The sequence below is a fragment of the Melanostigma gelatinosum genome, assembly GCF_949748355.1.
Source record: "Melanostigma gelatinosum genome assembly, chromosome: 4".
Lineage (NCBI taxonomy): Eukaryota > Metazoa > Chordata > Actinopteri > Perciformes > Zoarcidae > Melanostigma > Melanostigma gelatinosum.
This window is the reverse complement of record NC_136637.1, coordinates 16053956-16069057: the sequence shown is the minus strand read 5'-3', so window position 1 is coordinate 16069057 and position 15102 is coordinate 16053956. Positions and strand designations below refer to the sequence as shown.

Below are 15102 nucleotides of genomic sequence, written 5' to 3'. Positions count from 1 at the left end.
CTGTTTTGGCTTTTATATACTACAACAGATCTGTCTGTCTGTGTTGTTTTGTCAGTTTATTCTATTATTTTAGTGTTTCTGATAGATGTCAGGTTGTTATCAATAGTTGTGAGAAATGTGAAAGGCATCAGGACAAAGGTTTTTTTCTAAATTAGAAAAGAGAAAATGGTTAATGAATATTTTGACATTTCTAACAGCAAAAGGTGAGTTGGGGGTTCATATTTAGGACAAACCAAAATAAGCAGCATTTCAACATCAATGTCCCCACATTGTCTGTTTCCGTCCCCTCCAGCAGATTATATTGTCACACTAAAGGTGTGTTGTTCTCGATGTGTATTGTACATAGTTTGTTTCTCCGTCTGTCTGCAGAGCGTTGTTCGACTACGATGGAAGCGCGTCAGACCTGAGCACACCCAATCAGGCCCTGCCTTTCCATTTCGGGGATGTCCTCCACGTGAGCAGCGCTGGCGAAGAGGAGTGGTGGCCAGCCCGTCACCTCAGCCCCCCGCCTCCAAACTGCCCTGAAGTCGGAGTCATACCCAGCCGCAGGAGGTCAGAGGTCAAAGGGCTTGGGATGGGAGTGGGCTGTTTATTTTGATTGATTGAAGTCTTTGAGCTGGTTTAGGCAGTTGATTCGAGCCCCTGTTCCTACGCTCACATGGAACAGTACTTTCACTGCAACATACAGCATTTCCCAGTAGAGACGTTCATGTCATTGTTCCCCACTTCCTGCTGTCCTGAACCTGGAGAGGGAGAGACAAGGTCAGAGCCTAGACGCCAAACATCGATGCTGTACCCACTCTCCTTTCACATAATCAATTTGCTCTTCATGCCCTCCTCCTCGTCTGCTCTTCCTCCTCATCTCCACCTACTCTTCCTCTCTTCCACCTAATTCTCCTTCCAACTACTCTTCTCCTTCTCCAAGTTCTCTCCTCCTCCTTCTCTCCTCTTCCTCCTATCCTTTTCCTCACCTCTTCCCCCTCTTGTCCTCTTTTACTCCTCTCATTCTCTCCATTCTCCTTTTTTTGCTCCTCTACTTTTTCCCCACCTTTACTCATGTCCTCTCCTCATCTCCTCCTCTTCCTTCTTATATTTATTTCTGTTCCACCTGCTCCTCCCTCTTTCCTCCCCTGCTCCCTGCTCCTTGCATTCTTCTCCTCTCCTATTGTTCTCATCTCCTCATCCTTGTCCTCTCCTCTTTTCCTCTTCCTCCTCCTCCCCTCATCTCCTCCTCTCGTCCTCCTCCTCGTCCCTTCCTCCTTCTCCTCCTCCTCCTTTCTGTTTCACCTGCACCTCTTCCTCTCCTTCCCTCCTCTCCTCTCCTCCTCCTTGTTCTCTCTTCCTCTTCTCCTTCTCCTCCTCTCCTCATCTCCGCTTCTTTCTTCTCTTTCTGTTTCATCGGCCCCTGCTGTTCTCCTTCCCTCCTCTACTCCCCTTCTATCCTCCTCCTCATTTTCTGATCCTGGGCAGCTCTCAGCGGTGGAGAGTTTTAAATTGGTTTTAGTTTGCGCTGGTGTGTCATTCTGCTGTTGGCTCAACACATCATTATATAGAATCTGCTGAATGTAAAGTGGAAACTTCTTCCTCTCACCTCCTCATTGTTTCCCAGCAGAGGACGTGACAGACAGATGTTGATAAGTTTCCCCGGTGGGAAGAGCAGATTTAGAGTTAGTCCGTCTATGACACGGGGAGAGGTGACGAGGATGGAGCAAGTGTTAGTTAGTGCAAGGATGAGTGTGAGTGAGCGAATGGAGCATGGGAGGGATGAATGTTGTCACACAGAGGTGTAGACGGTGGGGTATTAATAGATGGAGGTGTTAGAATAGAGGCTGGTGCTTTATGAATGGAGTAACTGAGGTATAGTCAAGAAATAAAGCTAGTAGAACTGTACTTATTATTTGAAAAAAAGTAACAAAGAAGATATTAGATTATGAACACCAGATGTTTGGATATTAGAAGAGGAAGCATTAGATACAAGATATTATAGGATTCAAAACTGTGGTGGAGTAATGTTGATCAATCATTGATTATTAGAGGCTGGTGTGATATGAAGTCTAATATGTGATGTTAATTAGTGAAATAATGAGCCACGTTTTGAGGAAGCCTGTGTAATTGTCCCTCCCTCTCCTCCACCTCCTCTCCACTATATGTCCTCTGCCTGCTTATCCTCGTCTCCCCTTCCCCTGCTTCTCTGTTTCTCATCTCCACCTCCTTCCCTTCCTCTTTCTGCTCACCTCCTCTCTTCCTCCTTCCCTTCCTCTTTCTGCTCACCTCCTCTCTTCCTTCTTCTCTTCCTCTTTCTGTTTCACCTGCTCCTCGTCCTCCTCCCTCCCCTCCCCTCATGTCCCCTCTCATCTCCTCCTTAAAATAACCATTGGCATTCAAATTTCATTCCAATCATGTCATTTCAAAGAAAGATCCCTTTTCATTTGTTATAATGTAATCACATTCAGATTAGTGGACAAGATATCTCTTTATGGTCAAGTTATATAATATCTGGATATTAAAGTCCACAAAATCAAATCAGCTACCGCTTATTCAAAAATCCTGCTTATAGACAAGATAGTTCCAAAATACTTAAAATCTGATAAGCTATTCATTTACTTTTTGAACAAGGAACGTTATTGGATATGTTGACTTCATTTGTTTATTTTTTGTCATGTGAGAAAATTTGAAGTTATCACAATGAAACTTGCATTGTCAAGTTACGTTGGATTCAATTAGTTTTGTACCACAAATACATTTCGAATCATAGACCTGTCCGTGTAGGTAGAGGTTGGGTGGACGAGTGTGGTAAACAAACACATAACTTACCCCAGAAGTCCGCTGTTCATATCCAGTACAAAACCAAAAATCAACGCTGACTTATTTTAATTTACATCCGTAACTTAAATAACATTACAAACTAATTCATAATACTTATTTCAAGACAAAATATTATGTTTTACTATACCATACCAAGTAGTTTTATTGTCTAAATATAACCATGTCGGTTTTCTTTTTTTTTCTTTTTTTTTTCTTGTCAATTTACGACGTTAATCACATGTTCTGTGATAACAGGTTTAATCTTCCAGACATGAAAGGGGATCAAGAGTTCACATTTGCCTGGTTAAACCCCCATTATTTTACTGTGAACAATTACTGTTGTGTAGGCGTGTTTCACAATGAAGCAATGAATAATGTCTAACATGCCTGAAGAAAGTCCCAATGACAGGAGGCCGTCCCTATAACTGTTACTGTGCAAAAGAACAGATTTTGTCTGAAAAAAAATGACAGCTTCAAACAGATGGGGAGTAAATTTGCGCCATTTATTTGTATTTGTTTAAATCCAATCTCTGATGTTTGTGTTGATGTCTGTCCTCGCTTTGCATTTCTCTTCGTGTTTTTATTTTCCTGTCTTTCCATCTCACAGGGCAGAGAAAAAGGAGAGGTCTCGGTTAAAGACGGTCAGAGTGACGAGGTCTCAAGACAGATCGGTGAGTAGAAAGCTCATTTATCAACTTTAAAACGATGTTTGGTCCTCACAAAGGTCACTCGAGTCTTATCCTAAGTGGTGTTGGCGCACTGACCAGCACGGGTTCATTACTCAGATAAGTAACTAATAATAGGACAGATGAAGTCAGAAGAAATACTCATCCTCTTTTTCCTCTCTAACAATACGACTAAAGGTTGTTGCTTAAAAAAGATGAAACCCTTTTAATCCGAGTTTTCTCTTATTCTGTTGTGGGTCAAATATTCTTAAAAAACAGCAACATAACAACATAAATCATGAATACCATGTGAAACTTTTAATAACAGCTTTCTGTGAGCTTCAGTTCTCAGATGAATTCTCGAATGAGAACTTGTTGAGATGCTGTTAAACGAGGTGCGGAAGGAGGTTTGACATTGTGTTCATTTAATATTTCACCGGCGCACTTTATTATACATATCTGTGCTGTTAATAGATTACAAACAATGCCTCCACACAGAGGTGTCAAACCTTTCTACCATTTCTCATTCAAGCTGTCTCAATGTGAGAACGCGACACTTAAATCAAATCAAAACACATGTTTTGTCTCATACATCATCACACGCAGTACGTGTTGTGGAATTATGTGTTGTGGCCTATAGCTCCAGAGAGCAACGAACAAATAGAATATAACAAAATACTATTGAAGAAGTAGAATATTTCACAAATTAGCAATAAATACATTTCAGAGAAATGGAAAAGTAAACATTGAATGAGTTTGACCATGATACAACCGGTACATATATGGAAAATCAGGGTAGAAAAATAAAAGGACGCTTTCATTTTTAGGTGCAGGAAAGACAGCGTTACTTGTACAGCACATAAGCTGCTCCGTGTTCTGGAAACAAGCTGACATCGGTACAATATGAACCCACCAAATGCTAATGCTCCACAGAGAGTGAGTGTTATTAAATCAATATGTTATTATGAATTCGTTGGCAGAGACATCAAATCAATCACTCAATCCTACTTTATTTATACAGCACATTGTATGCAGGTTATTGCAGTTTTAAGTGCTTCACAGGTGACTGACAAGCAAAAAGTGAGACAGAACACGAGTGGGCGGTGAAAATAACTGAAAAGACAAAAAACAAATCAGCAAGTTAAGCAATTATAGAACAACGCACATGATTCAACAAATATGTAATGAAATATAATTAAAAGCTACAATAACAGTAATGGTAGTAAACATTGTGAAACATAAACTGGACTAATTAAATAGAATAGAACTAAGCAACTTAAATACAATAAAATAAGTGATGAATAATATAACAATAAAAATACTACATTTTTTTCAACTTAAAGATAATAAAATAATAAAAATGTAAATGAAATGGTAAGATGTACCTAAGGTCTAATGACAATGCCTATACACCATTCTTAAACAATAGCCTTACTAGCCAATGTAGAAACCTCAGTATTGTGAATGAGCTGCAGCTGTTTAAAGAACAGTTTTAGAAATATAATTACTGGTGTTGCTGTTGATTGTTAATGATTATTTCTACTTATTAAATTAGTCAACAAGTAAGTCATGAGGAATTTTGTTGTCTAGGAAATATTGTGATTACTCTAAACCTCACATCACTAATACCACATTAATATTCACCAATATGCTTTGGTCTGCAATTATTGATCCTTTTTACGTGAGAATTGACTGTTTTGCAGTTGAATCAACAAATGAATGAGTTGAGCAACTCCTACATGTATGCGCTGACACAAATGTGTTTCATCAGTGACAGCCAGACCACTTGTTACGAGCAAAAGTGTCGGCGGGTTAACTATTAATTAAAAGTACAAACTAGCTTGTTGTTCCTTTGATTGTTCTGACTTAGAAAGTTTCCAGTCTGAGCTCCAAGTCGAAGCGAGACTTTAATCACACTTCACACAGCGTGACGATCAGAGCTGACACACGAGTCTAAAGCAGGCTATTGATATCACTGCGTTGTCAGCTCGCGCGCTTGTTTTTTTTCTCGCGCTGCGTGAATCAGCAAGTCTGCAATCAGCAACTCTGCACGGCGAAGAGCTGATAATTAAAAATGATCACCCACACACACACACACATGCTGTTTCCCCCGTGCTCTGAGAAAAACTGCAAATTAGTCTTGCTCGCTCAAACTGTGTGTGAGAGGAACAGAAAGCCCGTGTGATTTCAAATAGTGCTTCAGTCAAGATACTGTTATGATCATCTTCGGTATGATGACTAATGCTCTCTCTCTCGCTCTCTCTCTCTCTCTCACCAGGATCAGGATGATAAAGGTAGGTATTCTCTCCATCAGTGACACCTGTGGGTCAGAATATGTAACTTCAGCTCTTCAGCGATCCGGATTGACACTGTCGTACCTTTCACCTCCACTCTCCTCCTTCAAACTCCTTCTCCTTCATCCTGCTCTGGGATGAGGAAGAGGAGCATGATGGAGAGGGAAGAAGAGGGTGATCTGAAATGGACAGTAAAGTAGATTGAAAGAACTGTACAAATTTGAATCCATAAGGCCACTGTCCAGGAGAGCTCATAACATACAGAGTGTGTCGGTAAAACTGTGGAAATATTGGAACAGGATTTTTAACAAAAACTGCAATAGTACACAAAACAAATACGGTGCTAGTATTCAGATCTTAAATCGAAGAATGCATTAATACCACAATTAAGAAGTACTTTCTCCTAGATTATAAATTATACTGAAGTGTAAGTACATAAGTGTACTTAAAGTTTGTAAGTAAAAGTAATTGGAGGATCATTTTATAGATGTTGAGTCTAAAATCTGAATTTGTAAAGCAGCTAACTTGAGTATAAAAATTCCAATATTTTCCTCTGAGATTTAGTATAGTAGAAGTACAACGCAGCATAAGATTAAAATGTTTCAGTAAATAACATATACCTCAGAATTGTACTTATGTATAGTACTTGAGTAAATGCACTTAGTTACTTTCTATTACTTTCAGTGTTTTGTAACGTTTGTCTCTGGGAAGTTTGTAATAATAGCATTACCAACTGGAGGTGTAGAGTTTGAAAGAAGTGGGTGTGCCCCTTTAGAATATCTCCTTTGTTATATTAGTACAATAGTTGATGCCCAAATATTTGGCCAACTGTTTTTCCTCTGGACTTGTGCCTTTATTAATGTAATAAGGTAGACATTTTAAAGAAAGTGGTTAACCATGTTGTCTCCTTGAGGCTGTACGGTTCAGGCCTTTGGGATTGCATGCTGCATGCTGGGAAAGGCTCCGGCCTCCTGCTCCATACGGATGGATGGAATGATATTGTGTGTCTGATGTTTTCTGTCAGTGGTTGTGTGACATATAGAAACAATGTAAGTCTGTGCGTTTTTGTCTGAATCTGTGTGTTTGTATGTGTGTGTGTTGCTGACTCTGACCTGTCTTGTCCTTCCAGAGCTGGTAACCTCTGGCACCAGCGATAATGAGAGTAGTTCCTGTAAGTCTAGACCCTCCGCTATCTCTTTCTTTCATTCTTATTTTTATTCTCTCTCTCTCTTCCTTCTTTGCTCGTTCTTGTTCAGTTTTGTTTGTTTATTTGTGTGTGTTTCTCTGTGTGTGCTTGTGGGTGTGTCATGCATACATGCACATGTATTTACTGTGTGTTGTGATTCTTGTGTTTTTATGTGTGTGTGTGTGTGTGTGTGTGTGTGTGTGTGTGTGTGTGTGTGTGTGTGTGTGTGTGTGTGTGTGTGTACGAGCGCGCATGTGTTTGTGTGTAAGTTACCTTTCTCTGCTTCTCCAGCCAGAGCTGTTGCAGAAGTTCAGTCCAAAAGTAGGAAAGGTTCGGGTGTGTTTTGTTGTCAACCGTCCCGCTCGCTGTGCCTCTAAATGTGTTCATCATTTCTCTTCATCCGATCAGCTGGCCAGGAGGAGATCTTGCTCACTTACCAACCTGTCATGCAGCAAGAGGGTCAGTGCTTAACTTCATCTTTCAATTTGTGTTTCTCAAGGTTGTTTCGTCTTTATATTACTCAGTCTTGGGAAGAAGGGTTACTGAAGGCAATCAACAGCACATACACAAATTATGATTTTGATATTATATATGTGTTTACAACTTATATCATGTCTACTCTACATACTGGGTATCTTTGTCTGTGTTGACCTGGTTCTGTGTGTCATATTCCAGTTAATTACACGCGGCCAGTCATCATACTCGGACCAATGAAAGATCGGATCAACGATGACCTCATCTCAGAGTTCCCTGACAAGTTTGGCTCCTGCGTCCCACGTGAGTATCTTAAGCCTATAGTGGACCCTCGCGGACGGGCAAAGTAAAACTTCTGCTTCAGCTATGTGATGAATCCCACACAAGGCAAAGGTTCATTATGAAAACTCTAACATCGTGTTTATAATGCTGTAATAACATATGATCAAAGACGTTAACTACAAGTAAATGTTACAGCTGTTTATACAGCGCAGCGGGGATAGGACGCAAACAGACTGAGGAGGCAGCAGGATGACTTAAGTGATTTTATTGGTGAAATAGCAACACAGTCATCAGGACAACTTTTGGCATTGTAGGTTTCTTTAAACCACGGCAATGTTGAATTTGGATGTTTCTAAAAATATATCGATAATTAAGTATGTTTCCTATCAGCCTCATATCATGCTTGCAGAAATGCCCCGTGGTTAATGTTGCGAAACGATTGGTCAGGTTTGAGCAAATACACTTCACGGTTTAAGGTAAAAAAGGTTTGTGTTAAGAATAATGTGTGGAAAATCTATGACACTCAGACACAACGCGGCCGCGGCGAGACTACGAGGTGGACGGCAGAGATTACCACTTCATGCCCTCCAGGGAGCTCATGGAGCAAGAGATCCAGGAACACAAGTTCATAGAGGCCGGGCAGTACAACAACCATCTGTATGGAACCAGCATACAGTCGGTCAAAGAAGTCGCAGACAAGGTGAGTTTAAGGAGAGCAGAGAGGAGATAGAATACAAAGGACAGCGGAAACAGAATAACATCGAGCCGTGTTGACCTTCACATATTTTTATGCACATTTTGAAGTATTGCATTAGAAAAGCGAAATTTGATACACCGGTAACTTTAAGAAATTGGAGAAATTAAAGCTTGCTTGAGGTGGTTTTTCCTTGTCTAAAAAGATGCGTAAAATGGATTATGGGAACGCCTTTGCCGAATAAATTCTGACGTCGGGAGCATTTAACACGTATGGGAGAAGTCTGCCTTCAGGGCTTTCTGCCTTGATCTTTTCCTAGACCTAACCAAGTAGGTTTTTTTCCTAAACCTCAGAAGTTCACTGGCAGAAGGGGCTTTCTGGCAGAATGAACTCGTGGTGTTTCCAGTTTACTTCTTCTTCTACTCTGTTTACTGGAGGATTACAGTCATACAAGCCAACTTCTGTCCAAACTACGCTGTAGCTGAGTTCATTCGCTCCAAACCAATTGATGCTGAACCAGTTCAAATTAGCTTGACAATAGAATGGAAACCCGGTTTCTGTGTCTCTTTCCCAGGGTAAACACTGTATACTGGATGTATCAGGGAATGCGATCAAGCGTCTCCAGTTGGCAGGCCTCCATCCCATCGCTGTGTTCATTAGACCACGCAACGTCGACAACATACTGTAAGTAACGGGAACATTGACACCACCACCCCCTAACATAAACAACATCCTGTATTTGAGTTGAACAATCTCACCACAAGGTTCATTTTGTTGCTTGTTTTAAAACTCACATGTTCCTCATCAGCAACTAGGTGTAGGTGCAGTTGTAAAAAAAGTGAATCATCATAATGTCATTTGACCACTGTTGAACTTCACAATGAGGTCAAGAAGATTGCTGAGGGTTTAGTTTCATGTATACGGTGTTTTAAATTCTCTTTCTGCACCTTGACATATGTAACTCTTGTTTTTCTCTCCAGAGAGATGAACAAGCGTTTGACTGAGGACCAGGCGAGGAAGACCTTCGACAGAGCTGTCAAACTGGAGCATGAGTTCACAGAGTTCTTCAGCGGTTAGTTACAAGCACACGTACACAGACAATGTACTGTAGGTTTTTAAGAAATAGTTGCAGCAACTAACAAGATATAACATTTTAATTGGTGAGCGTCTGAGGTGTTGGTATGCATTTTTATTTTTGTACTTTGGCCAGAGGCAGACTAGCTGTTTCTAGACTGTATGCTTCCATCCTTCACTCACAGACATTAGAGTAGTATCCATCTTTTCATCTAACTTTGGGCAGGAAAGAGAAGCGTTGAAATTTGTTCCTTTGACAAAAACAATAACATTATTGTTTAGAACGCAAACGATTGTAAAGTTTTCATACGTTACAGCTTTATGCAAGTCAACCACAAGATATTCACGAAGCGGTTTGTTACATTTCCACAAGCAGAGATTATGTTTGGTTCAAACATGGCTGTACTTCTTGATCTTAAGGAAGTCTATGTGTAAAGATCCAACACACACACACTCAAATACACCGATTGTGACCTTTAACGGTTACTTCTCCTTTAATGGAGATTTTGATTTTAGTTTCTTTCTCCACACACAGTGGGCTACCATGGTGATATGTTTTGGTAGATGTTCTTCTTGTATATTCATTTCTCTCTCTCTCTCTCTCTCTCTCTCTCTTTTTTCTGCAGCCATTGTCCATGGCTCGACTCTAGAGGAAGTGTATTCGCAGGTGAGGCAGACTATTGAGGAGCAGTCTGGTCCTTACATCTGGATACCCACCAAGGAGCGACTTTGAATAAACACACACATACTGCAAAATCACACACATCACTCTTTCAACACTTCCTCTAATTTTCTATTATCGGCCTGCTTCCTCTCGTAAACCCACATTTCTGCACACGCGCACACACACACACACACACACACACACACACACACACACAACGATTTACACAAGCACATGCAGTCGGATGAGGCTGGGACTATCTGGGACTGCTACTTCCTCAAGTGGGAGGGGCTAACGTCTGTCCAGCAGCCTATTGGTGGATCTTCCTACAGCTCAGTTCCTTAATGTTTAAGGAGGAGGTTCAAATCAAGGCGACATGTACCATTATCTGATTTGATTTCATTATTGTTCTTCTTATTGTTGTTGTCGTTGTTGTTTTCATATTAACGAAGGGTAATGCATTCATGTATGGGTTTGTAATGATAATATTGTCACCAAGAGGCAGACTTTTGCACGCTGTAGCTTTAAGAGCATGTTTTCGGGACAAAATGTTGATCTCCTTACTGGTCTGTCTGTCTTTCCTCATGGCATTGCTCCTGTTTAGTCTTGTTCTGTCTCTCTCTCTCTCTCTCTCTCTCTCTCTCTCTCTCTCTCTCTCTCTCTCTCTCTCTCTCTCTCTCTCTCTCTCTCTCTCTCTCTCTCTCTCTCTCTCTCATGTCCCACCCTTTAGACTACAGACTTAACAAATGAGTTGGAAACTTTATAACGTGCCCCAGCATTTTGGTATCAAGGACCAAAGTGAAATTTCAGTACAATAGTACTGTTTAGAGACGTATAGCAAGAAAATCATAAATTTAGTAATAATTTAGGATTTCTACCATTGAGACCCTTGTTGATATCTCAATCAAAACTTAAGTAGAAAACTAAGTTAGATCGCTTTAAAATAAATAGTGTTGAGCCTCATAATGGTTTAGAGTCCATTCGGAGCCCTGAGTCCTTATTTCTCAAAGGTGTGAGAATGATGCTTGTAAAAATGTTATTCTCTAAAAGTATATCTGAGGATACATTTATCAAGCGTCCTCTTATTTACAGGATTTCAAGTCCAACGGGCCCAGATCCTCTGTTTTAAAAAACATGTATCAACCATGTCTTCTTCAAACAAGGGCTTCTCTGCCTCCCCTCGTCCTCCTCCTCCTTGTCTCTGTCTCATGCCTTCATCTCGCTCCTCCTCCACATTCACAGTGTGACATTAGTCGAGCACTGTAGCATCAAACGGTGTATCATCTTCTTCATCAACACTATCGTCACGATCATAATCATCAGCATCATTGTTCTAGCTGTCCTTCATACTGCAGTTGCACTAATGAGGGCTGGTTTCTTAAAGCATCTTGACAGCTGATCCCATCCCAGTGTTTCAGGTATTTGGATGTGTGATACCCTCACTTTTCTTTCAGCTATCAGTGATTATTATGTTGGTTTGAAAGAGCTAACGAGGTCAGGGAACTCTTTATGCTCATTGGTTGTGTGGTTGAAGACATCAGGTGAACTCTGGTAAACGCTTCTGTCATGACCCACTGATCAACTGCTTTAGCTCTTTTTTCCAACAGATTTTTCGTTCATGCTGGATTTATGAGTTTTAGTGTGCATGAACAACACCTGAAATTAGCTCCATCTGTGACCTTAGTGCTCCGAGCGTCTCTCCGTGATACAGGCAGATGGTGGACAATCAAAGCGTTGTATTCTTACCTGTTATCCAGCAATGGGTTGCATCTTCAAAAGTGTTTTCAGGATCACATGATGTTTTTATTCTGAATCTGTTAACCGCTTTACAGGCACTAATGTAACTTTACCGTACAAGTAGCCTGTTGATGCTGGCCGTGTCAGTCACATGGCCCTCTCTATGCACATCTTGACACCCACGGGCAGCATTATTCATATCTTGTGATTGGTTTCGAGCTATAATGCTGATCGACATTTGGCAGGGTCAGCTGTGAACAACTTGTGTTTGTTTACAAAAAACTACAGGGCACCTTTAATATACGTTTCATTAATAAAGCAAAGTATGGAGTGTCACAGTCTGGAAATACACTATTTAAATCGGGGTTTAGCCTCGAGCAGAGTAGACTTCTGTGTGATCACAAAAATACCTGTTGGAAATGCAACCCTCTGCAACAGGTGAGACGATTACGATTTGGCTTTTCCCTTAAAGCGACTATAATCAATATTTTTTTATATAATAACAATGTATCAAATGACAATGTGAAAACAATGTGACAATGTGAACAGATAATTATCAGCTCCCTTCTGCTTTATGGAACTTTATATGTGAGTTTCAGTTCATTGTTTAGTTGTCCGGCCCCCGACTGAAGAGCCAGGTATTTCCCTCAGGAGGTGGTGGAGACCAAAACAGAGCTAAAAGAGAGCCAAGTCACAAATGTCGCTGACCTGAAACATGACGATAACCTCTGTTGTTGAGCGTAACATTTGAAATACCGAGATGCTTTTGACAACAAAGTTCCTGCGGACCTTGTCAGCCACCCACTTCCCATCTCCACCCTCAACCCCCGCGGCGCCGACTCCAAACTGACTGGAGACCAGAGACGTACAGAAAGACCGTTCTGTCAACAGAGTAGCTCATAGACCCAAATAATAAATAGTTTCGACCACATGTGTTTCAAAAGCTTTAATATTTCCTCACAGAATGTCCAGCTGAATTACGTTTTTCCATCTATAACGCTCTATGAATCCAGTAAACCAGTGGTGTTGTCAGTTGAGAGAAGTGGACTCGCTCTGTGTGACTCTGGCTGTGTGTTTTAGCCAGGGGACCATGCCACTGTCTGTTAGAGGAAAGCACCGATGCAAAGAATCTATTGAAGAGATGGATCTATATCTAACATTATATTTATCCCTGCTCCAACTGCCTATTTTGGTACAAAAATAAATAAAAGTCTTTATCGAGATTTATTGAAATTCCTTGACCGATGACCAGAGATGATTATTCTTTTTGCGTTGTGGAATGTGAATGAATGTGCATCTGTAAATATGAATATATCCTGCTTTACTTTCACCTCTACTGCAGGTTTGTAGTCTCTATTGATGTCTAATGTGGCTCCCGTTAGCAGAGACACCCAGCTTCTTGGCTCGGAAGGCGAAGCATTTTCTGACTGCAGCAGCTATGGTGACTCTGGGAGGCTCTGAGCTGTTTTAGTTGTTCTCCTTAATTCTACAAAATATGAATCTCCAAGGTCAATTCTCGAATACGTTGATCCATAGACCTCTTCACATATCTCACATGCAGTTGCTGTCTTACCTCATTCACTTGCATGAGGTCCAAAGTCGACATGCACTCTCCTTGAGTTCATCCGGTCCTCCTCGGTTTCAAGTCGCAGTAATCAGGTCATCAGAGGATAATTTCCTGCCGTAATCTACAGAGTGAAAGGAAATATAAAACACAGATGCTTTAAAATTGGCAAGAAATCAACGTAACGATGTGAAGAGAACGTAACACCTGTCGTACCAATAATTGTAAATCTTTTATGTCGTTATAGGTACTTTGACTGCACACAGAGCCTGCTGTACGTGAGAAAAGAAAGGTTCATTGTGAAACAGCAAGATCTGCTGTTTTAACATTTGCATGAGAAGAAAATGGGTTCTTTGCATGTAATCTGTATAGTGTGATGCAGCTCATCATTTTTCGATTTTAGCGAAAAGGTCAGATTTGACAGCAGATTCTCAGGTCCGCTAATGTTAGGTGCTGAATTTTGAGATGGGGAAAATAGCAGCGTTGTGACACGTTGGTTTGGCTGTCAACTCTGTGTCATCCTCACGCCAACACGCCTTGTGAGTGTTGAAGCACCATGAACGCAAGCAGACTCCCCAAGTACCTAGTGTCAGTTTCTGAGGCCAAATCTACTGCCTAACAATAACTTTATTACTGTTGCCAGCTCCACCTTATGTTTTAAAATTGCATTGTCTATCCTGTTACATTTGATTTATTTTAAAGGTTTATGCACCAGAAGTATATTTACTGGTGTTGCCTTCATAATTTGTTGCAGGCCTAAACCATTTTAAAAACGTTAATATTCTTAAATAAAAGTGGCATTTTACTGTGGTAGATGTCAACGTGGAGCTAATTGTTAAACATTTTTTGATATAATGAAGTAGATAACAATGCATCGTAATTTACAAGCTATCATACATTACTATGGAAAATATTACTAAAGTAACGAGTATATAGCTATTAGAAAGATGTAATGGAGTAAAATGTGCATTAAAGTGGAATAAACTGGGATGGCATGCCAGGCCCCAGCCCCAATAAATCCACAACATCAACTGTGGAGGGCAGCAACCTGAACCACCATAATAACCACGTTATGATCAAAAGACTTCACAGTGCATTTTGGGAATAACTGACTTCATCTAAATATAATGTACACAACACATTTCTAAACATCAGAGACAAGGTCAATGTTAGCAATGAAAGCAGCTAAACAGACTTTTGTTCCTCTCAGCAGCCGGAGTAGTGAGTCAGTGACCAACGGCCTCACTGTGTTGGCATGAATGCCCGCTTTCCTTCCCCCCCCCCCCCATCAGTGGAAAAGCACCACACAGAAGAGCAGAGGTGGGGTTCTCAGGCTGTAAAAGACCTCTCTGTCCGGACTTTGGCAGCGGCAGCAGAGACGTGTCAGACCAGGTACACCAACCAGAGAGGCACGCTTCATAAACTCTACAGAGGTTCAAATTCTCGAGCTGAGAGTGTTATGACTCCCGAATGACATGCTGTAGATGTAATGTTGTAAATCACTAAAATATATACAGCCTCCTCTGAGTTCCGGATAAGGACTTTTCGCTGAGTCGTCTTGAAGATAGAAGCTGGACTTTGACTTAAGAGTCATCATATAAAGTAGAGGAGAGGGAGCAGGAGGTTATTTTACCCAATAGAGAGAAGAGGAGAGAACGAAGCC

The 15102-nt window shown here is 40.8% G+C and overlaps 1 protein-coding gene across 1 annotated transcript in view; it reads left to right on the top strand.

The window, feature by feature from the left end:
- Positions 1-13080, top strand: part of LOC306776803 (disks large homolog 4-like) — an 86763-nt gene extending 73683 nt beyond the window's left edge. Inside the window, exons 15-24 of the mRNA XM_079267650.1 lie at positions 370-552; positions 3413-3476; positions 5749-5764; positions 6894-6935; positions 7359-7409; positions 7626-7727; positions 8234-8406; positions 8975-9084; positions 9381-9472; positions 10101-13080. Of these exons, the coding sequence (XP_079123776.1) occupies positions 370-552; positions 3413-3476; positions 5749-5764; positions 6894-6935; positions 7359-7409; positions 7626-7727; positions 8234-8406; positions 8975-9084; positions 9381-9472; positions 10101-10207 (940 nt within the window). The 3' untranslated portion in view covers positions 10208-13080. The remainder of the gene's footprint in view (positions 1-369; positions 553-3412; positions 3477-5748; positions 5765-6893; positions 6936-7358; positions 7410-7625; positions 7728-8233; positions 8407-8974; positions 9085-9380; positions 9473-10100) is intronic.
- Positions 13081-15102: the final 2022 nt, after the last annotated feature.